Source organism: Pseudopipra pipra, chromosome W (assembly GCF_036250125.1).
Source record: "Pseudopipra pipra isolate bDixPip1 chromosome W, bDixPip1.hap1, whole genome shotgun sequence".
NCBI lineage: Eukaryota > Metazoa > Chordata > Aves > Passeriformes > Pipridae > Pseudopipra > Pseudopipra pipra.
In genome coordinates, this window is record NC_087580.1 from 35,308,258 (window position 1) to 35,330,800 (window position 22,543).

Here is a 22,543-nt window from a genome sequence, read left to right on the forward strand (position 1 = left end):
CTAAGTCCCTTCGTGACACCAAAGCTCCTCAGAGCCCCCCAAAACCTCCTCAGGGACCCCTAAAAGCCCCTAAGGGACCCCAAAACCACAGAATAGCAGAAGAGCTTTCTGTAAAGGAAGGGAGCAAAGAACCTGAGAAGGAGGAGACCAAGGAAAAACTGAAGCAAAGCAATCAAATCATCCTGGCCCTTGCAGTTTTTTCCTGACCTTTTTCTCACTTTTCCTTTTTTTAGGGTCCTTTTTTCGGTTGGGTGGTTTTGAATTTTTTTTCCGAGGGACTTTCCCGGCAATCGAATCACCCTTCCGGGTTCCTGGGAGGCCTCCGGGCCCCGCGGCCCCCGAGAGGGTCCTCCGAACCTTCGAACTCCCCGCGCTAAACCCTCCCGAGCCCTGCAGCCTTTCCCCCCACACCCGCGCTCCCCGCAGCCCCCGAGGGGATCCCCAGACCCCGCTCTCCCGCACCCCCCGCCTGCACTCAGAGCTCACCGACCAACCCGCCGCCATCACCGATTCCCGGCAGCCAACGCGGCAGGGGCGGGGGCGGGGCTGCGGGGGCGTGGCCGCGCGCTGATTGGCTGCGGCGGCGTTCTCTGAACGCGGTGCGCGCGCAGCCGGGACTCGGTGATGGCGGCGGGGCCTGCGGTTCGCTCTGAGTGCTGTGAGTCCCCCCGGGGGGGCTCGGGAGGGTTTAGCGGGGGGGATCGGGGATAACCGAGGAGGTTTTGAGGGGTCCCTGAGGGAGTCCGGTGTCCTGAGGGGACTCAGGGGGTGGTTGAAGGTTCCTGAAGGGGTTTGGGGGTCTCTGAGGGGGGTTTGGTTTCTGAGGAGATTTGGGGGGTGCCAGGTGGGGTTTGGGGGTCTCTGAGGAGGTTTGGAGGTCCTGGTGGGACCTTTTAGGCAGTTTTGGGGTCTCTAGGGGGTTTACGGGGTCTTAGACAGTTTTGAGGGTCTCTGAGGGGGATTGAGGGGTCCCTAAAGGGGACTGGGGGGTCCCAGGTGGGTTTTGCGGGTCACTGAGAGGGTTTAGAGGGTGCTGGGGAGGGATGAGGTCTCTGAGGGCATTTGAGGGGACCTTGAGAAGGTTTTGATGTGTCGAGGGGGGGATTTCAGGAGTTTTCAGGGCATTTTGGGGGGTTCCCTAAAGCCCAGCAGTGGGTCCAGGGGGTCCCCCAGCCCCAAAAAGAAGGAGTCCTAGGGATGGCCCCCAAAATCCGGAGGGGAAAATGTACCACATCTGGGTAAGGGGATCCCTAGACCCCAGTATATCCCAGTGACTTTCCAGTGACTCCTTCAGTGACCAACCAGTGTGTCCCAGTGACCTCCCACTGCCCCCCAGGATGGCCCAGTGATCCTGCAGTGAGCACCCAGTAACCCCCAGTATGGCCCAGTAACCTCCCAGTGTCTCCCCGTGTGTCCTGGTAATTTTCCAGTAACTCCCCAGTCCCTCCCAGTGCCCCCTGGTTCCCCCCCAGTGTGTCCCAGTATCCCCCAGTAATGACCCAGTGCCCTGCAAAGCCCCCCAACTCTCCCCAGCGTTTCCCCAGATGCCCTTGGCCTTTCTGTGAGTGTGTGGGGGGGTGTTTTTGTGGTCAGAGGGTCCAGGGGGGGCTCCTGGGGTGAGATGGAGGGTTGGGGACATCAGGGATGGGGTTTGGGGACAGTGCGGAGGGGGTTGTGGACAGTGGAATTGGGGGTGCCTAGGGGGGAATTAGGGCTATGGGAAGTCCCTGGGAACATTGGAGACACCAGGGGGGCCTCGAGGTGTCAAGGGAGGAACTGGGGACACCAAGAGGGTCTTGGGGACACCAGGGGGGGTCTCAGGACTCACCTGCTCTTGGTGCAGCCCCTCCTCTGCCTGCCCAGGCCTCATTAACCCCTCCCAAATGTCTCCTAACCTCCATTTACCCTTTAATCCCCTCCCCCCATAGGTACCTCTGACCCCCCAATGTCCCCAAGACCTCTTTTAACTTCCCTAAAGGCACTCAAAACCCCCCAAATCCCCATCCAAACTCCTCAGATCCCCCCAAATCTCCCACAGCCCCCGCTCAAATCACTTCCAACCCCCCCCAAAGAGGGATCACCCAGCACCCTGGGACAGGAACACAGTGGGCTGTACTGGAGGCACTGGGCTGTACTGGGAGGGCACTGGAGGGGGCTCAGGTGTCCCACAACAATGTGGCCCAGCTCCAGGAGAGATCTGGGGAGCAGTGAGGAGGTACTGGTCTGTCCTGGTCTGTCCTGGTCTGTACTGGTCTGTACCCCCAATCCCCAAAGCCCCTCCCCAGCTCCCTCAGGACCCTCCTGGACCCCAAAGCCCCCCAGGTCCCCTTCAGCCCCTGACTTGGTCCTGCTGCCCCTTGAGCATCTGCAGCTGCTGCAGAACCAGGCATTTCTTTGCTCCCCACAGGGTCTTTCCCACACCCAGAATGGAATCTGGAGGCAGCAGGATGTGCACAGGGCTCCCATTTCCTACAGTGCAAAGGGGCTGCAGGGAATGATTCCCCTGCTCTTGCAAATCTGCCAAAACCTGCAGGGCACAGAAGGGGGAGCTTCAGGAATTTGCTGGCCTTGGGAGTGGAGCTCACAGGGTATTGAAAGGAACATATCCCTCAAATACAATCTCTCTGCATACACAGTATCTATCTGGACAGACAGATAAAGCAGTAATCAGATATATTCTGTATCATATATATGGCACATATTCTATAGAATCCATCCTTAGGTGTTGTATGATAGATCTATAAGATATTACACATAATAAGCAGTAATAAGGCAAGTGTCCTCCTTAGGGACACACACTTCAGAAGGGAACTTGCACTTGACCCCCTCCATATTCAGCTTTGAGCCACCCAGTGCCACAGAGGGGGACAGAGCTCCTGTGGAACATTCTATTCCACTGACACAGAGCAAGGAATAAACCCAAAGTATTGCCTGGGTTTGTTCCCTGGGGGTCTCTGCAGCAGCAAGCACAGCCCCACACTGACTGCTCTGGGCTGTGCAGGCATTTATGGTTCTGCCTGTCTCACACACACACAAAACAGTCTGGTTAGTGCTGCCCTCAGGAAAACCCCCAAAACTTGGTCCAGCTAAAGCCGTGGAATTTGTCTTTGTTTCCCTTGGGTTCAGGGTCAGGCTGTGCCTGTGTCCAGCCCAGAGGCTCAGAAAAGCATTTCTCCCGTCCCACTGCAATCTGCTGCTGCAGACAGGACCCAGGCACTGGTGGCACTGGGAGTGAACAGCAGAGTGTTTCCAGGGGCTCTCTGAAGGAACACAAGTGTCCAAAGAAACCAGCACAAGTCTCCACAGAAGTCCCAATCTTTCATCCCTGAATGAGCTCGTTCAGCCCAGGAAAAACTGTCTAAGTTTTATTTCCATGGAAGGAGGTTTTTCCCACTTTAACATCAGTTTAGTTCCAAACCAGTTTCTTCATTTCCTCCTCCCAATTTCCCTGAAGGACACTGACAGGGGCCATGGACACTGACAGGGATCACAGAGTTTGTCCCTTGGCCATCCAGCTCCTGCTGTTTGGCAGCACAGGAGAGGTTAATTAGAGCCCAGGCTCCAATCCCAGGGTGCACCTTGAAGATGAGCTTGAAATCAAATGACTTTCCTGCTGGAGGGTAAAATTCAGTCGCCATCACCTTTTTTTGGGCTGAATCTTCATATTTTGGAGTATTTTTTAGCTGAATCTCAACTTTTTTCAGTTTGGGGGACTAAGGGTCTTCTTGCTATTTCTGAGCCTTTTTTTTCCTGAATCTTGTTGGTTTGGGTTTTTCTGGGCTGAATCTTGGTGGTTTGGGAGGTTTTTATGGACACAGGATGCCCGGTGAGTTCTAGAGATGGACTTGGACAGGAGGAACCCTCAAGCCAACGCGCTCAACCCTTGTTTTCCCCCCCATCAGGATTTGTCCTTCCCAAAGCTTGGGCGGATGGAGGAGGAGGCTGCGAGGAAGAGGAAGATGCCTTGGGCCCCCCAGGCAGGTGAGGAGGAAGTCAGTGTCCCTTTGGGCGGGTGTTGTGCTGGCTCTGTCAGCCGAGCATGGCCCCGGCTGCAGGACAACCCCGCTGGCGCCGCCGTCCTGCCGGGGCCGGAGTTGGGGGATGTCCTTGGCCTTCCCTGTGGGCCGGAGGCAAATCCCCTCCCTGTCCTTCTTGCTTCCTGCCCCAGGCCCCGAGCTGAGGACGGAGAGCCCGGAGGACAAATCCCCCCGTGAGACCCTGGTGGGAGAGGCCGTTTTGAAGGGCTCCCCGGCGCAGGAAGGCAGCGGGGAGGGAAAGGGCCGGAGATCCCCCCACAGGAGGGGCTCCAAAGCCATCCCAGGGTGCTCTGAGGAGGAAAGAGCCAGCCAGTGCTGGGAAGGCGGCCAGAGCTTGAGGGGGAGCTCTGAGCTGGTGGTCCCTGATCAGCCTCCCAGCAGGGAGAAGCTGTTCAAGTGCTTGGAATGTGGGAAGAGCTTCACCCACAGCTCTAGCCTAATCCGCCACCAGCAAATCCACACTGGGGAATGGCCCTACACGTGTGGGGAATGTGGGAAAAGCTTCAGGAACAGCTCCAACCTGATCCAGCACCAGCACATCCACACTGGGGAACGGCCCTACACATGTGGAGAATGTGGGAAGAGCTTCAGCCGGAGCTCTACCCTCTCCACCCACAAGCGCACCCACACTGGGAAACGGCCCTATGCGTGTGGGGAATGTGGGAAGGGCTTCTGGCACAACTCCAGCCTCCACATCCACCAGCTCATCCACACCGGAGAACGACCCTACAAGTGCTCGGAATGTGGGAAGGGGTTTCAGACCAGCTTCCGTCTCCTCGTGCACCAGCGGACGCACACGGATGAGAGGCCCTTCCGCTGCACTGACTGTGGGAAGGGCTTCAAGCAGAACTCCCACCTTGTCACCCACCGGCACATCCACAGCGGGGAGAGGCCCTACAAGTGTGGGGAGTGTGGGAAGAGCTTTACCCAGAACTCTACCTTGACCCAACACCAACGGACCCACCAGTAAGAGAAGCCCTACCAGTGCCCCGACTGCAGGAAGAGCTTCGGCCGCTGCTTCCACCCCAATGAACCCTTTGATGGTGAGGCAACCCCTGGAGTCCAGTGACTGTCAGTCCATCCCTTTCGACCACAAAGGGCCAGTCCCCTTTCCCAGGGGCAGTTTCTTCCAACAGAACCCTTCTTGGGGGGTGTGTGCAGATTCCTGCCTTGGCTGGGGACCCCCCAAGGTCAGTTCTGGAGGTTGAGAGCAGAGATCTCCCCACGAGCGTTGGTCTGGGGGAGTCCCATCCATCTCTAATTAAGAATTATTGCTTTTGTGCCAGCTTGAGTAGAATTGCTTCAACAATTGCTTTAGTGTAGAGCACTGTCCTGTCTTATCCTGTACTCCTGGTAGTTTTAGTGTTTCTATTGTGCAGTAAATAATTGTAATGAAGATCTTTTGTCTGATCATTTGTAACCCTAAATAATTCATTTCTATAAATAGATTTTATTTTCCATCATTAAAACCTGGGGGACAAAACTGTTTCAGTCACACCTCTGTAGTTCCTCTAAACTGAAGCTGTTGTCATAATGCAAGGCTGAGATTGGATCCAGCAGTCCCCAGCACCCCACAGGAAGTTGGGAGCTCAGGGGAGTCACCCCCCTTTGCCAACCCCGCTGTGCCCAAAGACCCCCATGGGACTGTCACACCTCCCCTGTGATATCACATCCTTGTTGTGACATCAAGGCTCCTCTGTGACATCACATCCATCCTATGACATCACATCTCCCCTGTGACATCACAGCCAGTGACATCCAGATCCATCCCAAGGTTGGGGGGGTGTGTGAGACAGGCAGAAGCACAAATGCCTGCACAGCCCAGAGCAGTCAGTGTGGGGCTGTGCTTGCTGCTGCAGAGACCCCCAGGGAACAAACCCAGGCAGGAGTTTGGGGGGCTGTGTGTGTGTCCCTAAGGAGGACACTTGCCTTATTATTGCTTCTTATTTGTAATATCTTATAGATCTATCATACAACACCTAAGGATGGATTCTATAGAATATGTGCCAGAGATATTTGGGTTGGGTCTGGCTGAGCTGCAGTTCAGTTCCCCACAGCAGCCCTCCCAGGGCTGGGCTTGGCATTGGCAGCTGGAAGGGGGTTGAGAACACCCCAGTGTTTTGGGCACTGCTGAGCACAGCACCAACACTGGGACATTCCTTCCTTAGCTGAGGGCAAGAGCCTGGCAGGGGACCCAAGTAGGCCAGCTGAGCCCAACTGACCCAAGGGACATTGCAGACCATGGGAGGTCAGCTCAGCTCTAAAAGCTGAGGCAGGGAGCAGGAGGGGGGCATTCATTGTCTGATGGCTGCCTGCTGAGGAACCGTCCCGCGGACCCAAGCCCTGCTCCTCGGGAGTGGCCGACCATGGCTGCTCATGGGAAACAGAGAACAAACCCTGCTGTCTTTTGATTCTGTGTGCACAAGCTTCACATTAATTTTTGCTTTAAATAAACTGCCTTATCCCAATCCACTATTTTGTTTTCCCCACCTTACTCTCTCCCATGTCCTGTTGGGAAGGGGAGTGATAGAGCAGCTGGGAGGGAACCTGGTGTCAACCCACCACACACCTGAACACTTCCAGAGACTCCACCACCTCCCTGGGCTACTTGTTCCAATGCCTGAACACTCTCTCAGTGGAAAAAGGGTTTCTTTAATATCTAATATGAACCTTGCCCAAAGCAATTTAAAGAATCATAGAATCATAGAATAGATTGGGTTGGAAAAGACCTCCAAGATCATCAAGTCCAACCCCTGATCCAACTCCAATTACTATATCATGGCACTAAGGGCCACGTCCAATCTCTTTTTAAAAACCTCCAGGGATGGTGAATCCACCACCTCTCTGGGTAGGCCGTTCCAATGCCTGATAACCCTCTCTGTAAAGAATTTCTTCCTAACATCCAACCTAAACCTCCCCTGGCAGAGCTTGAGCCCATGTCCCCTTGTCCTATTGTTGGTTGCCTGGGAGAAGAGACCAACCCCCGTCTGGGTATAACCTCCCTTCAGGTAGTTGAAGAGAGTGATGAGGTCGCCTCTAAGCCTTCTCTTCTCCAGACTAAACAACCTCAGCTCCCTCAGCCTCTCCTCATAGGACTTGTGCTCAAGTCCCTTCACCAGCCTCGTTGCTCTTCTCTGGACCCGCTCCAGCACCTCAATGTCCTTTCTGAACTGAGGGATTTTCCTGCTTTGACAGTGTTTTGAGACAGTTCATTGTGCCCTTCAAGTCCTTACATGTGCACACACACACACCACTCTCACCAGTGTCTGGCCCTCCAAAGAACACAAGACCTGATGATTTGTAGCTCCCACTCCAGTAGTTGGCACTTGGAGCTCCCTCCATACCCAGAGCTCAGAGCTCCCTTGTCCCAGAAAGTTTAAAGAGATTGTGCCTCATTCTGCCAAGACAATCCTTGGAAAAAAGGGTCAGTCTGTGTTTCCTGGGATAAGAGCACTCTATTGTCATCTTCCAAACTTTGGAGAGGACCCAGAGATCTCCCAGGAAGGAATTTGGGGCCTCAAGCACATGACCCGTATATAGAGGCTGAGGACTCAGGGGTCAGAGGTGTGAAGATTGAGGACAGTAGAGGAGTAGCCTGAGAGGACTGGAAGGGGGGTGTCAGAGCTGGTGGAGCTTTTCTTCCTGTCAGAAAACAGCCTAAGAAAGAACTAGTGCCACCAAGGGCAGCTGGGGTGGCCTAGACTGGGGACAAGAAGTAAGAAATTTCCCTCTGAGGTCAGTTTTGTGGTGCAATATGTCACAAAGAAGGAGTCTGGATGAGCCCAAGGCTTTGTGTGTGCAGGAAGAGCCAGGGAGGACGCAGAGATGTCAGTGCAGGAAGGTGCCAGCCAGGTGGGGCAGCCGGGGGATGACGACAGCCTGCAGGGAAAGGGGCAGGGCATGGACACCGTAGGACAGCCTGGGCTGGAGAGGAGACAGGGAGGGGGAGAAGCTGAAAGGCCCTGACACAGCCACCTTCTGCAGGCCTTTGGCCAGGGCTGCTGTCTGTGCCCCTGATGCCAGGAGGAGGGGAGTGCCCCTTGCAGCCCTGGGGCCTCATGGCCTCCTTGTCCCTCCTCAGCAGCCTGGCAGGTGCCACCCCATGGTCCTGCCCTTGGCATTGCACATCCCACAGCCCAGTGCCCCAGGAAGAGCCCTGAGGAATGAGGCAGGGACAGCATCTGCCTTCCCAGGGGCTGGGGGTCAGGCCTTGGCCCGTTGGATCAAGGAAACAAGTCAATGTTTATTCAGCATCAGAGCCACCTTTCCCTTGCTTGTCCATCCTTGTCATCACTGTCTGCAGTTTTCTGCTCTAACTGGAACCTGGGGACATGTTCTCAGCTCTGTCCCTCAGTGAGACTCATTAGCACTACAAGAAACTTCAGTATTTTAATCTCACTTTGACTTCTTGAAAAGTTGTTTGACGTTACTCTCAGGGACTGAGTCTCATGTAAACAACGACAAACTCCCTGAGGGTCATGAAATGCCTGGGGCTGTTGCTGTGCTTCTGAGCTGGGCCAGGCTCCTGGCACACAGGGAGCTCCTGGCAAGCAAGAAGAGCTTCAAAGAGACAGCTCTGCTGGTGAGCAGCTCCTCTGCACATCCCAGCAGGGCTGAGGGCACAGCCAGGGCAGCTCAGGGACACCAGCAGGGCACAGACAGAGCTTCAAGGGGCTCAGCACTGGCTGGATGGTTGAGAGCTCCCTGCAGGAGGAATCTTGGCAGGGCTGCACAAGGTGAGTCTGTGGCTGCAGGGCAGTGCAGGGGCAGCTCCTGGAGGTATCTTCTAAAGCTGGCTCAGCCCCAGCTGATGGGATGGGTGAGCAGGGGTTGTTTTGGGGCCCTTTGGAAGAGCTGTGAAGCCGGGGGTGCAGCCAGGGGTGCCCAGGGCTGTGGGGCAGAGCAGGGTCCTGCAGCCCGGGGCACTGAGCTTAGCAGGGACTCTGCTGCCTGCCAGGGGCAGCTCTCAGCCAGTTCTCCCAGAGCTGGGGCAGAAGGGCTGTGGGCAAGGACAGTGACTTGGATGGCTGAGTCCTTGGCAGCACATGGTCAAAGCACCTGCTCCTCACAGCACCCTCAGAGAGAACAAACCAGAGAAAAGAAATGCCTTGACTTGGAGGGGACTTCCCTGAAAACTGCACTGGCTTTGCTGAGAGGGGGCTGTCTTAATTGTTCCCTGTCCTTTCCTTTTCTGAACAGACCTGTCCTAATGAACAGCAAATGTCCAACAGGAGCTCCCTCACCCAGTTCCTCCTCCTGGCATTTGCAGACAGGCGGGAGCTGCAGCTCCTGCACTTCTGGCTCTTCCTGGCCATCTCCCTGGCTGCCCTCCTGGCCAACGGCCTCATCCTCAGCGCCGTAGCCTGTGACCACCACCTGCACACCCCCATGGGCTTCTTCCTGCTCAACCTCTCCCTCACAGACCTGGGCTGCATCTGCACCACTGTCCCCAAAGCCATGCACAATTCCCTCTGGGACACCACAACCATCTCCTACATGGGATGTGCTGCTCAGCTCTTTTTCTTTGTCTTCTTCATCTCATCAGAGTATTTCCTCCTCACCATCATGTGCTACGACCGCTACGTTGCCATCTGCAAACCCCTGCACTACGGGACCCTCCTGGGCAGCAGAGCTTGTGCCCACATGGCAGCAGCTGCCTGGGCCACTGGGTTTCTCAATGCTCTGCTGCACACAGCCAGTACATTTTCCCTGCCCCTGTGCCAGGGCAATGCCCTGGGCCAGTTCTTCTGTGAAATCCCTGCCATCCTCAAGCTCTCCTGCTCACACTCAGGCCACCTTAGGGAAATTGGGCTTCTTGTGCTTAGTGCCTTTTTAGTATTCTGTTTTTTCATTTTCATTGTGTTCTCCTATGTGCAGATCTTCAGGGCTGTGCTGAGGATCCCCTCTCAGCAAGGACGGCACAAAGCCTTTTCCACGTGCCTCCCTCATTTGGCTGTGGTCTCAATCTTTGTCAGCACTGCTATTTTTTCTCAGCTGAAGCCCCCCTCTATCTCTTCACCATCCCTGGATCTGGTGGTGTCAGTTCTGTACTCGGTGGTGCCTCCAGCACTGAACCCCCTCATCTACAGCCTCAGGAATCAGGAGCTCAAGGATGCCATAAGGAAAATGATGACTGGATGCTTTTCAGCAGCAATAACCTGCCTTTTTTCTTCTGCAGAACACTCATTGTTTAACCCTTTTCTGGCCCTGTCTGCCTTCTAAAGCTTTTGAGAGTGGTGGTGGGGAAGTTTCCTATTTTTTTACTGTTTTAATGTTGTTAACACAGAAATTTGTTCTTCATCTCGTAGCTAATTCACTCTCTACCTCTTTCTTTTGACCCACCATTGTGTAAATGAGGAATCATTCTCTGTGTGCATTTAAACAAAATAAAAGTTTCTGCAGCAACTTCTTTGTCAAACATCCTGCCTTTGTAATTCTGTACATGAGGAATCACAATCTCTGAGTCGAATAAAAGACTTGAATTCTGTTTTCCTGATTTTCCCTTAGAGAACTTCCCTGAAGCTGAAGGGCAGTGCCTGTGTGCAGAGGAGAAGGGGTAAAGAGTCCTGGTACAGGAGCACTGCCAGGGAGCAGCAGCTCTTGGGCTTTTCAGAGATGCTCTTTTTCCACTGCCTCCCTCTCCTTTCTGCTCTTTGCCCAAGGCCTGAGTGCTCTGGCAGCTCAGTTCCTGCTGTGTGTCAGTCCTGTGACCCTGGGCAGGGACAGGCCCTGGGCACTGCTGGGACAGAGCTGGGCTCCTTAACATCATTTCCATCAGGAAAGGGGATCCCCCTGGGCAGTTCCTGAAGACTTTGTTCTTTTGAAAGGTTGATGTAAAGAACAAGGCCAAGGAATAGACTCTCCAAAGTCTCATTGCTTTGCTTGTTTCCCCATTCAGTCCCTGCAGTGAGAGAAGTGACTCACTGGGGTACTTGAGGGCCTGAGGGCTGGTTCAGATGTTCTGTGCTGGTGGCCAGTGGCAAATGGTCTCCAAGTCACCTGCCTGGGGCTCTGCAGCTTGTGAGGGCTCTGATGGCAGATGAGGACTTGTCTGTAGGAACTCAGGAAGTGCAGGAGAGCACAGAGGATCTGCAGGGACAGCCCGTCCCATCCAGTCAGCAGGGAATGGGGCCCTGGAGCAGAATCCTGCCCAGGGTGGAGTTACCAGAGATCAAGTCCTAAATCTGCCTGTGAACTGGTAAAGGAGAGTTCTGCAACCCCAGGGGCCGCAGCAGGAACAGGGAAAGGACTCTGGCCAGTGACTCGTCTGACCCACAGTGAACTCCCCTTGTGCCTCCCCAGTTCAGGGAGGGCTGTACCAGAGCCAGGGGTGGGCTTTCCAGGAGGGTGTCCTGAAGAACTCTCCAGCCCACAGGCTGGATGGAGTGGAGCCCTGCCCTGCCCTTTGTGCCATTGGAAACAGCCCATGGTCCTGCCCAGCCTTGTTCTTGCCTACTGAGCCTTCCAGGACTATGGCAGAGGGTGGAGAGGAGTGATCCCCATCCTGCTGGGTCTGCTCCCCACCCTGACCAGCATGGCCAGTGCAGGGTCAGCCCAGGGTGCCACAGCCCCTCCCTGTGCAGAGCAGCACCTCCAGCTCAGGGCCCTGCAGGGATCCCAGGCTGGGATCTGCAACTGGCCAAGGCAGCCTGGACACACTGACCTGGGCAAAGGGATGTCCCTGCAGAAGAGCAAGACAGCATTTCTGGGCCTGCAGAGAGGAATCCCTGACACAGACAAACCTCTTTCTGCAGCCCCCCTGGGTACAGGCTGCTCTGTCCCTGGGCCAGGACTCTGGGCTGGGCTGGGCAGAGGGGCTGGCACTGAGGGGCACAGTCAGGCTGTGCTGGGCATCTCCTGGAGGTGACACCAGAGGTCCTGTAGTTTCCCTGACCTCCACTTCCTCCTGCCATGCTGAGTGTCCAGCCCCTGAGCTGATGGGGATGCTGAGACTCCTCTCTGTGCCCCAGGAGCTGCTCTGCCCTTCAGAGGGGCTGGGGCTGTGGGGGGAGTGCCCAGAGCTCTGCAGCACCCTGGGGTGGGCACTGCTGTGGGGCCAGACCAGACTGGGGTGCTCCACCAGTTGACCTCTATAATGATATCACTTCTAATTTTCTCCTGAAGAACCATGAGAATATGTGTTGTGTCCTGAGCACTAGACTGGAACTCTGTGAAAATAAAAAAGGTTTTGGTGTCAGGGCTATTGAGAAGGCTGGGCAGTGTCACTGGGAGACCTGTCCCAAACACTTTGAAAGGCCAGAACCAGCCCAGAGCTTCCTGAGGCCTTGGCAAAAGCAGACATGGAAGCAGTCTGCAAACAGGGCAGCAAGGAGGGTTGGCAGAGTTCCAGACTGCTCAGGCTCAGCAGGGAAGGGGATAGGGCAAGTCCTCCTGCAGCCATTCCCAGGCATGGGAAGGACAAGGCAGGGATTGCAGAACCCCTGTGGGAGGGAAAAGAAGGGAATGTTGTGTGCCCAGACTGTTTCAAGGCCTTTGACGTGGTCTCCTGTGGTCTCCTTATGGCCAGACTGGTGACAGCTGGACTGGACAAGGGAAACATGTGTTGAGTGGGAAGCTGAATGACTGATGAGGGTCAAAAATCATGGCACAAATTCCTCTTGGCAGCAATTCCCAGGTGACATCCATCAGGGACCAGCCCTTGACCATTCCTATGGAACATCTCTATTATGTCTCTGGGTGATGGGATGAAATGCACTTTCCACTCCTTTGTGGACGATGCCAAGTTGCAGCGAGTCTGTGAGAAACCTCGTCTAGTTAATGGTGACTTGGACAAAAAATGTGGTCAAGATGACTGAGTTGGAGAAACTTGTCCTGCCATCAGGTGCCCAGCAAGGCCCAAGACAATGAAGAAAAAACTCATGGGTCAGAGGAAAGGAAAATCAAAAGGAGGGAAAAAGACCAAACACAACCAAACCAAATCCAAACAAACACAGAATGACAGAATATGCTGAGGTGGAAGGGACCCACAAGGATCATCCAGTCCAACCCAACTGTTCCATTGCCATCTGCCCCCACCCCAGCAGGCTCTGGAGCAAAGCACGGCTGAGGTCCAGCACAGCTCTGCTCTGACACAAAGAACCTGCAGTCAGGGACAGGAAGAGGACAAAGTCTTGTTTAACCAGCCTGAGGAATAACAGGATCAAAGACCTCCTCTATTCCTGGGCACTTGAATAACCCTGTGGATCAGGTTTGGTAGCAGGGAGGGGGCTGCAGGTTTCCCTTAGGGAAGAGATCAAGAGTTGACTCTGTGTCAGAGAGAGCCAGTTTCAGGTGGCTCCAAAATGGACCAGCCAGTGCCCAAAGCTGAGCCAAAAAGCAATTCCAGAGGAACATCTGTGATAACCCTTTGGAGAAAGGATAAAATCCAGGGTGCTGTAGCCCAGAGAGGAGTGAGAGAAATGGGGGAGAAACAACCCTACAGGTACCAAGGGGAGTGGAGAAGAAGGAGGAGTGAGAGAGCCTTGTTGGGAACCTGGCAGCCAAAAGCCAACCCCCAGCACTGAGAGCCACAGCTGAGCCCAGCACAAAAGCTCCTTTAGGTCTGAAGGTTCTTTGCAGCAGCTTTTTAGCAGAGCTGCCAGATGGGGCATCAAAGGGGATGCTCAGCTGGGTCTGAAACCTGTGTGATCCCTGTCAGCCTTGGTTCTATAGAATCCTAAATAGTTTGAATCAGATGGGACCTTTATAGGACATCTAGTCCAATCCCCCCACAGTGAACAGGTTCATGTTCAACTAGATCAGGTTGCTCACAGCCCTTTCTAACCTGGCCTTGAATGTTTCCAAGGGTGGGGCACCTATGACCTCTCTGGGCAACCAGTGTTTCACCACTCTCAGTGTAAAAATATTCTTCCTTATATCTAGTTCAAATCTGCTCTTTTTTAGTTGAAAACCATTATCACTTGTCTTATTACAACTAAGTCTGTGCCCATCCTTCTTATAGGTATGATCTCAGGAGCTCCTGACAAGCCTTGACCAAACTAGCTGAGCAATGAAGAGCCCCTGGACTGGACCAGGGTGTGGTGAAGTGTCCCTGGACTGGACCAAGGGTGTGGTGAAGTGTCCTTGCACTAGACCAGGTGCTCCTGGATGATAAAGATGGGAACAATCCAGAGTGGAACAGCTGGGGAACACAGGATAATCAGTCATACCATGAAAGCCTTGGAACATTCCCTGCCTGAATCACAGCCCTAATGGAACAGTTTGGATACAATACCCAAATAGTTTGGAAACACCAGTCCTTACTGACACCAGGATGGAAATTCAGCAGATAACTAAAGCCAGTCACCTTGGGAGCCCACAACCAGCGGGGCTCAGGGAGGCCCTGGCAGCTCCCCAGCACCTCCCTCTCAGTGGGACACCTCTGGCAGCCTCTCCCAGCTCGGGAACCCTCCAGTTTGCAACACTCCAAAGACCCTCACTGAAGCCCAGAACAATTCTGATCCCCCTCCACAAACACTCCTCCAGCTGTGACCCTTGTCTGTTGGCAAACACAAAGGGATTTGGGGGAGTGTTTCCCTGACAACAAGGAGAATTTGGGAGAGGGACCTTTCCACCCCCAGCTCTTGATGTGTCCAAACATCTCTGCCTGGGTGTGGGTGTGAATTGACTGTGGTGGGAATGTTGTTACTGTGAATCTATAATTCAGTCACTGTTAAATTTATAGCACATGCTATTGAATCACCTGATAACTGTTGAACTGGGCAATGATTAAATGCTACTAATCTCCTTTGCTCCCTTATCTTTGGATCAAAATCCTTTGCTCTTGACCGTCTTCCATCCCAAGGCTCTGTGTAAATCATTCTCTTTCATCAAAAAATATATTTTTTTCATGACTTCCACTTTAAAATCTTCCTGCTTAGCTAAACTACAAAATAACTCTAATTAGTTGTTGATATCTTGAAGACAATTAAAGAAAGAGAAATAATTTGGTTTTCAATGTTTTAATAGATCCCACAGTGTGTTTGGAGTTGCATCAGCTGTCAGTCCAAGATGGGCCATGGCAGAACTGGTGAGGTTGGGGGGTGAGGAGCAAGGTGGATCATCCAGGGTCAGTGTGGATCTCCTGAGGAGACACTCAGCATCAAGATCACTTGGAGAACACCTCTGTCATCTCTTCTCAGAACTAAAAAATATCCATCATTGAATTAAAACAAAAAAAGTACAAATTTGAAGACTTGTTTTGAAATTGCCTTGAAGACAATTAAAGGAAGACAAAGAGATCCTGAGGGATTTCTGGAATTTAATGAGCCCCACAGTTTGTTTGCAGCCCAGCCCATGGTCCTGAGGTACTGAGAGAAGATTGAAGCAGCTGCTGAAGAAGTCAGAAGCCAAAGTCCAAGTGCCTTGAAGCATTGCTGGGCCCCACTGAGGGCAGGCACTGCCAAAGCCTCCCCAGGGACTCCTTGGAGCAGCTCCTTGGAGGCCAGGAGTGCAGGCAGACAAAGGCTCTGGGCAGGCCCCTGCAATGCTGAGCAAAGCCTGCCTTGGTTTTGTGGAGCACAGAGGCCAAGGCCTGAGCCCCAGGCCCTGGCCCAGCAGATCCTGTCCCTCCCGGCTGGCTCAGGGCTGTTTGGGGGGCACTGGGATGGGAGGGGGAGGAACAACAAAGGCCAAAACTGGGCAACCCCTGCCAGGCTCCTGAGGGAGGGGCGAGGCAGAAACCAAGGGCAGAACCTGCCAGGAAAGTTGGTTGTGGTGGCCTGAGTGGCAGAGGCAGCTGCCAGAGGCAAGGGGACAAAGGCCTGGGTGCCTTTGGGCCTTGCAGCCCTGCCAGAGCCCTTGGCCATCTCTCCTGCAGGCTGTCCTGCCCTGGCCCTGCTGCTGCTCTGGCCTTGCAGGCTGCACACACCCCTCCTGCTTTCCCACCCCCCTCCCAGCAGCATTTCCAGACCCTCCCTGATGTCTCTGCACCAGCTCTGGCTGTTGCCATCTGCACTTGGCCTTATTAACTTGGATCCTGAGCCCCTGTGCCACAGGACATCCCTCCCATAGCCCAGGCCCTTCTCCTGGGGGTCACTGCAGAGCTGAGCAGATCCAGGTCACCTCCCATTCCTCTGCCAACCCCCTGGGCCTGCTCTGGGCCCTCCAGGTCCTTGCCCTGCTCCCAAGGGCTGTGGGGGTGCTTTATGGTCAGGGCTTGGGTTTAGAGCTCAGAGTTGGGATTAGGCAGAACTTTGGGAGGTTTGTGGTTCTGCTGGCAGTGTCTGGTTCATGATTAGTGTTTGGGCTGGGTTAGGATTAAAGCTTGGCTTTTCATACCAACAATGCAGGTTTGGGATTGGGGTGGGCATTGGAGTACAAATAAGAGTCTGGAGTTCTGGGTTTGGGCTTTGCCTTTGAGGTCAAGTTGAGGTTGGGATTAGAGCAGTGGATTCCTTTCATTGGGAGGGGCAGCACTTTTGGATTGGGGCTTGAGGTTAGAAATAGCGTAAAAGTCCATCAGGAGTGTTTGCACAGTCAGTGTTTCAGCACCCCGAGCCTTAACTGAACCTGTTTTTACCTCATAAAATTCGTTCCCCTCTGTTGGACAAGCCCCTCTTTCCTTCCTCAAATATTCAATCCTTTTTTTCTCAGTTGCTCCTAATGTCCCCCAAACTTCCATCTGGGTGGGCTCAGCTTTGTGATGACACTGTGCAACCTCATGGAATCAAGGGGCCATTGTGGCACTGCAGGGCCTCATGGAAACTAAGGAACACAGGGACACTGTGGTGTGAAATCTTGTAGAATCAGGGGCCGTTTAATATCTGGGGCCTTGTGGAACAAAAAGAACCCTGAAACATTTTGGAACCTCATGGAATCAAGGGGCCATTGTGTCACTGTGGTGCCTCATGGAAACAAAGAAATGCCAGGACACAGTGGAACCTCATAAAATCAAGAGGCCACTGCGACACTACAGGGCCCTTTTGGAGCCAAATGGACCTTGGGACACTGGGGAACCCAACGGAATCAAGGGGCCATTGTGACACTGGGGAAACTCGTGGAAAAAGGGAACCTAGAGACACTATGCAACTTCATGGAATCAAGGGGTCATTGTGACACTGAGGACACCACATGGACTCAAGGGATCACTGTGACACTACAGGGCATTATGGTGCCAAAGGAACCTGGGGACACTGTGCAATCACATGGAATTGGGGTGCTATTGTGTCACTGCAGAACCTTATGGAATCAAGAGGCCATTTGGACAGTGCAGGCTCTCCCTGGGACACTGCAAATCAAGGAGGCATTGTGACACTATGACACTATGGACCTGAGGACACTGTGGAAACTCATGGAATCCAGGGGCCGTTTTGACCCTGTAGGGCCCTATAGAGCCAAAGAAACTTGTGGAGAAATTGGAACCTCATAGAATCAGGAGTCATTATAACACTGCAGGGCCTCATGGAACCAAAGGAATGCGGGAATACTGTGGAATCTCATGGAACCAAGGGGCCACTGTGACACGCGAGGCCTCTTTGGAACCAAAGGAACCCTGAGACATCTCAGACCCTCATGGAACCAAGGGCCAATAGTGAGAGTGAAGAGCCTCCTGGAACCACTGTGCCTCCCCAGAACTCCATGGAATCAAGCAGAGCTGCTGCCTTCCCCCCGCCGCCGCATGGACCGGAGTCGCCGGCTCTGCCCCGCTTGGACACCTCTGGAGTCAGCGTGTTCTTGGGCAGCACAACTGATCTCAGACCAGAGAGTTTCCCACATTTTGCTTTGCCCCCTCTTTTCCCCAGGCACAGGGCAGCCTCTTCCCATGGCCCCTCTGCTCATACAGGGTGTCCTGCTCTTCTCCTGGCACATCCCATCTCCCCACAGAGCCTTTCCCCAGGGGAACACGTCTGTGCTGGCCTGAGCAGCCCTTCCTGCACCCCCTGCCTGTGCTCCCCACAGCCCCTGAGCTGGGGGGGCTGCTCTGCAGAGCAGGGGGGCTGTGGGGCCCAGGGCCATGGGGGACTCTGTTGGGCTGTGCTGCTCCAGCTGGGAGGCAGAGCCAGCTGATGGTGCTCCCTGCCACTGACCACCTCCCACAGACACTCCTGTGTGGCCATGGAGGGGGCTCAGAGGGGCCCTGCCTTGTTCCAGAGCTGGGACATGGCTTTGGGGGCTGATCTTGATCGACCTGTGGAAGTTCACTGAGGGGAACACAAGTCACTTGCAAGAGTTTTCCCTGTACCTGCTGTGTCCCCTGGGCTTGCAGAGCTCTGTTTGCCACTTCACAGCAAGATTTAGTACTTGATCTCTGGTAACTCCACCCTGGGCAGGATTCTGCTCCAGGGCTCCATTCCTTGCTGACTGGATGGGACGGTCTGTCCCTGCAGATCCTCTGTGCTCTCCTGCACTTCCTGATTTCCTACAGACAAGTCCTCACCTGCCATCAGAGCCCTCCCAAGCTGCAGAGCCCCAGGCAGGTGACTTGGAGATCATTTGTCACCTCCATTGACCATCGGCCACCAACACACAACATCTGAACCAGCCCTCAGCCCCTGCAGTCCCAGTGGGTCCCTGACCTCACTGCACTGTCTCCATGGACAAACAAGCAAAGCAACAAGACTTTTGACAGTCTAATCCTTGGACTTCTTCTCCATATCAGTGTTAGGAAAAGACCTCAGCCCTCAGGAAGTGCCTGGAGGGGAACCCCTTTGCTGCTGGATCTGCTGCTGTGGAGCCCAGCCCTGTCCCAGCAGTGCCCAGGGCCTGTCCCTGCCTGTACTCACAGGCCTGACCCACAGCAGGACAGTGACTGAGCTGCCAGAGCACTCAGGCCTTGGGCACGGACAGGAAAGGAGAGGGTGGGAGTGCAAAGAGAGCAGCTCTGAACAGATCCAGTTCCGGTGCTCCCTGGCAGTGCTGGGACTCTTTTCCTCTCCAGATCTGCAAATATGGAAATGTCCTCCAGCTTCAGGGAAGGTCTTGGCGGAAGAATCTGGAAAAAAGAATTTGTGTCCTTTCTTACACTCAGAGATTGTGATTCCTCATGTACAAAATAACACAGGCAGGATGTTTGACAAATACCTTGCTGCACAAACTTTTATTTTGTTTAAATGGACACAAAGCATGATTTCTGATTTCTATATTTTGTAGGTGAAAAAAAGAAGGTAGAGAAAGAATTTGATGGGAGGAAGAATAAAATTTCAGTGTTAATGACATGAACAGAGGGAAAAAACAGGGAAGCCCCCCAACCCAATTACTACGAAAAGCTTTAGAAGGCAGGCTGGGCCCAAAATGTGTTATACAATTAATGTTCTGCAGAAGAAAAGAGGCAGTTTATTGCTTCTTAAAAAAAAAACATCCAGTCATCATTGTCCTTATGGCATCCTTGAGTTCCTGGTTCCTGAGGCTGTAGATGAGGGGGTTCAGTGCTGGAGGCACCACCGAGTACAGAACTGACACCATCAGGTCTATGGATGGGGAGGAGATGGAGGAGGGCTTCATGTTGGCAAATGTGGCAGTGCTGACAACAATGGAGACCACGGCCAGGTGAGGGAGGCACGTGGAAAAGGCTTTGTGCCGTCCCTGCTGAGAGGGGATCCTCAGCACAGCCCTGAAGATCTGCACATAGGAGAACACAATGGAAACAAAACAGCCAAGTCCTAAAGAGATAGTAAACCAGAGAAGCCCAATTTCCCTGAGGTAGCCTGAGTGTGAGCAGGAGAGCTTTAGGATGTGTGGGAGTTCACAGAAGAACTGGCCCAGGGCATTGCCCTGGCACAGGGGCAGGGAAAATGTATTGGCTGTGTGCAGCAGAGAATAGAGAAACCCAGTGGCCCAGGCAGCTGCTGCCATGTGGGCACAAGCTCTGCTGCCCAGGAGGGTCCCGTAGTGCAGGGGTTTGCAGATGGCAACGTAGCGGTCGTAGCACATGATGGTGAGGAGGAAAAACTCTGCTGACATGAAGAAGACAAAGAAAAAGAGCTGTGCAGCACATCCCTTGTAGGAGATGGTTGTGGTGTCCCAGAGGGAATTGTGCATGGCTTTGGGGACAGTGGTGCAGATGCAGCCCAGGTCTGTGAGGGAGAGGTTGAGCAGGAGGAAGTACCTGGGGGTGTGCAGGTGGTGGTAACAGGCTACGGCGCTGAGGATGAGGCCGTTGGCCAGGAGGGCAGCCAGGGAGATGGCCAGGAAGAGCCAGAAGTGCAGGAGCTGCAGCTCCCGCCTGTCTGCGAATGCCAGGAGGAGGAACTGTGGCATGGAGCTGCTGTTGGGCATTTGCTGCCTCTGGTTATTGTTTTCTGTTGAGGGGAAAAAAGGCAGAACTGAATTAAGCCAGACTCAATTAGCAAAACATATTGCATGTCTCATAGCAATTCAACATTCAGGGCCTCTTTTCAGGAAGATCTCTCTGCATCCCTCTCCCTGAGCTCTGGGGTTTGCTGGCTGAAGGGGGCACTGAGAGCAGGGACCCTGGAATGGGCTCTCGAGGAATCCTTGCTGTGCAGTGAGAGGCAACTTGGAGCACAGGGTGACCTCCAATTAAATGCACTTGTGATGTATCAAAGTGGTTCCAGAACTGCTGGTCACAGTTTGCCCAAGGGCAGAACAGAGGGAGGGGATTTGGGGGACTTTGTGCTCCAAGTGAAATCTTGTGAGTCTTGAGAGGCAAAGGGGTGGTCTCTTGGTGCAGAGACAAGAGCTGGCCATCATTCCTGTTCACAGCTGCCCCTGGCTGGCAGCTTGGAGCGGAAGGGGGTTGGCCCTTAGGAATTCCCTTAAAAAAAGAACAAGGCACTTCTGGGAGCAGAGGAATCTGGAATCCTGGTTCAAAGAGCAGATTGACAGAATCCTTGCCTTTCCTCAGGATGCCTGATTAGGATCTCATCTTTCTCCTCCCAGACTGCCACACACAGGGATCATTGCAGCTCCCAAGTACAGCTGCCCAGAGCATTTCCATGGATTTAGCACTGAGGAGTTTTCTCCATGGGGATCCTGTGCAGCACAGAGATACTATGGCAGAGCTGTGCCCTTCTGGAGGGCACCTGCAGCCCTGCAGGACACCCAGGCAAACAGCTGAAGACCCTGAAGGTGCCTGGAGGGCACTTGGGCACTTGGCTCCCACAGACACATCCCCACAGCAGCACCCAAAAGGGGTTGTTTCTGGACAGGAATCTGCCACCCCCAAACCCCACACTGGCTCAGAAAACCAAATGGTGAGAACAAGGAGAGCCCAGGCAGCAGGGGATGGCAGTGAAATGCCACAGTGCTGCTGCCAAGGGAGGAGGGACACAGAGAGACAGCTGGAAATCAGGGCCCTGTCCTTGCCTGGGCTCTGGCTGCTGCAGGGCAATGCACAGCCCAGCCCCCGTGGGCCTGAGGGCACAGGCTCTGCTTAGGCTGGGAAAGGAGCCCAGGCAGGAGCTGCTCAGGGAAGGGGTCTGTGCCACAGGGACAGCAGGGAGGGGCCCACATCCCCCTGCCCAGCCCTTGTGGCAGCAGCTGCCTCTCCCTGCCTGCCTGTCTCTGGGTGAGGAGCTGTTCCTGCCAGCAGCCCCTGCCTGTGCCCAGCTCAGCTCCCTGCCAGTGCTGCCAGAGCCATCCCCAGCCCAGTGCCCAGGGGGAGCTCTGCCTGGGCAGGGGCTGCAGAGCAGATCCCAGACAGCCTGTGGTGGCTGGGAAGGGGGAGGTGTTCTGGGGGGATGTGCTTCTTGAGAAGGTCCCCTGAAATGGCAGGAGATGGAGCTGAAGCTGTGAGGAGCCCTGAGCCTGCAGCTGAAGGGCCCTGCCCAGCCCTGCCCTGCCCTGAGGGGTCACTCCTTCCACCCCCCCCTCTCCCTGCAGGGCGGTGGCAGCTCCTTGGCCAGGCTGAGAGCTGCCCCTGGCAGGCAGCAGAGTCCCTGCCCCAGCACACAGAGCCCTGGGGGCAGGACCCTGCTCTGCACCACAGCCCTGGGCACCTCTGGCTGCACCCCCACCTTCCCACCCCACAGCCAGCCCTGGCACAGGGAACCTTCTGGCCCTGGGCCTCTGATGGGGCAGCAGCAAGTCCTGCTCTGCAGCAGCTTCTCCTGCTGCACCCCAGCAAATCCAGCAGAGCCATCCTGACAGCTCCTGCCACTGCTGCCATTTGGCAGCTGGGAGAGGCACTTGCAGGAACTCACCTGCACTGCTCTGCAGCCAGAGCCTGACCGTGGCAAAGGGCTGGCAAGGTTCCTGCCCTGAGCAGCTCTGCCCTGTCCTCCCACCCCAGGATCCCTTGAACCTCCTGCTCCCTTCTCCTCTCTGCCCTTGCTGCCTGCAGCTCCTGCCCTGCTCTGCCATATGGCCACTTCCCCTGCACTGCAGCAACTGGGAGAGTCCTGCTGAAAGATCCTAGAAGCTGTGGGATGTGCCAGCTTTAGGAGAAGCCTCCAGGAAGGCAAGTTGAACTTTTCTACAGCCAGAGAATTCTTCCTTCAAATGCTGGGAAGGTTTCTCCTGTAGTGAGAGCTCAGTCACCTCCCAGCCCAGGCTGCCTCTCATCTCTCTGCCTTCTCTCCTGTGCCCTGGGTGCTGCAGGCAGTGCC

At 54.5% G+C, this 22,543-nt stretch overlaps 2 protein-coding genes, 1 long non-coding RNA gene and 1 pseudogene across 3 annotated transcripts in view; 3 read left to right on the top strand and 1 right to left on the bottom strand.

The window, feature by feature from the left end:
• Positions 1-5,501, top strand: part of LOC135405250 (zinc finger protein 493-like) — a 218,376-nt pseudogene extending 212,875 nt beyond the window's left edge.
• LOC135405703 (uncharacterized) overlaps positions 1-22,543 on the top strand; it is a 553,771-nt gene that overhangs the window by 468,279 nt on the left and 62,949 nt on the right. The gene's annotated exons all lie outside the window — the stretch shown is intronic.
• On the top strand, positions 9,211-10,259 carry LOC135404626 (olfactory receptor 14J1-like). The gene has a single exon (XM_064639359.1). It carries the CDS (start codon positions 9,258-9,260, stop codon positions 10,257-10,259), a length of 1,002 nt encoding a protein of 333 aa, XP_064495429.1. The 5' UTR covers positions 9,211-9,257.
• On the bottom strand, positions 19,311-20,252 carry LOC135404627 (olfactory receptor 14J1-like). Its single transcript, XM_064639361.1, has one exon. It carries the CDS (start codon positions 20,250-20,252, stop codon positions 19,311-19,313), a length of 942 nt encoding a protein of 313 aa, XP_064495431.1.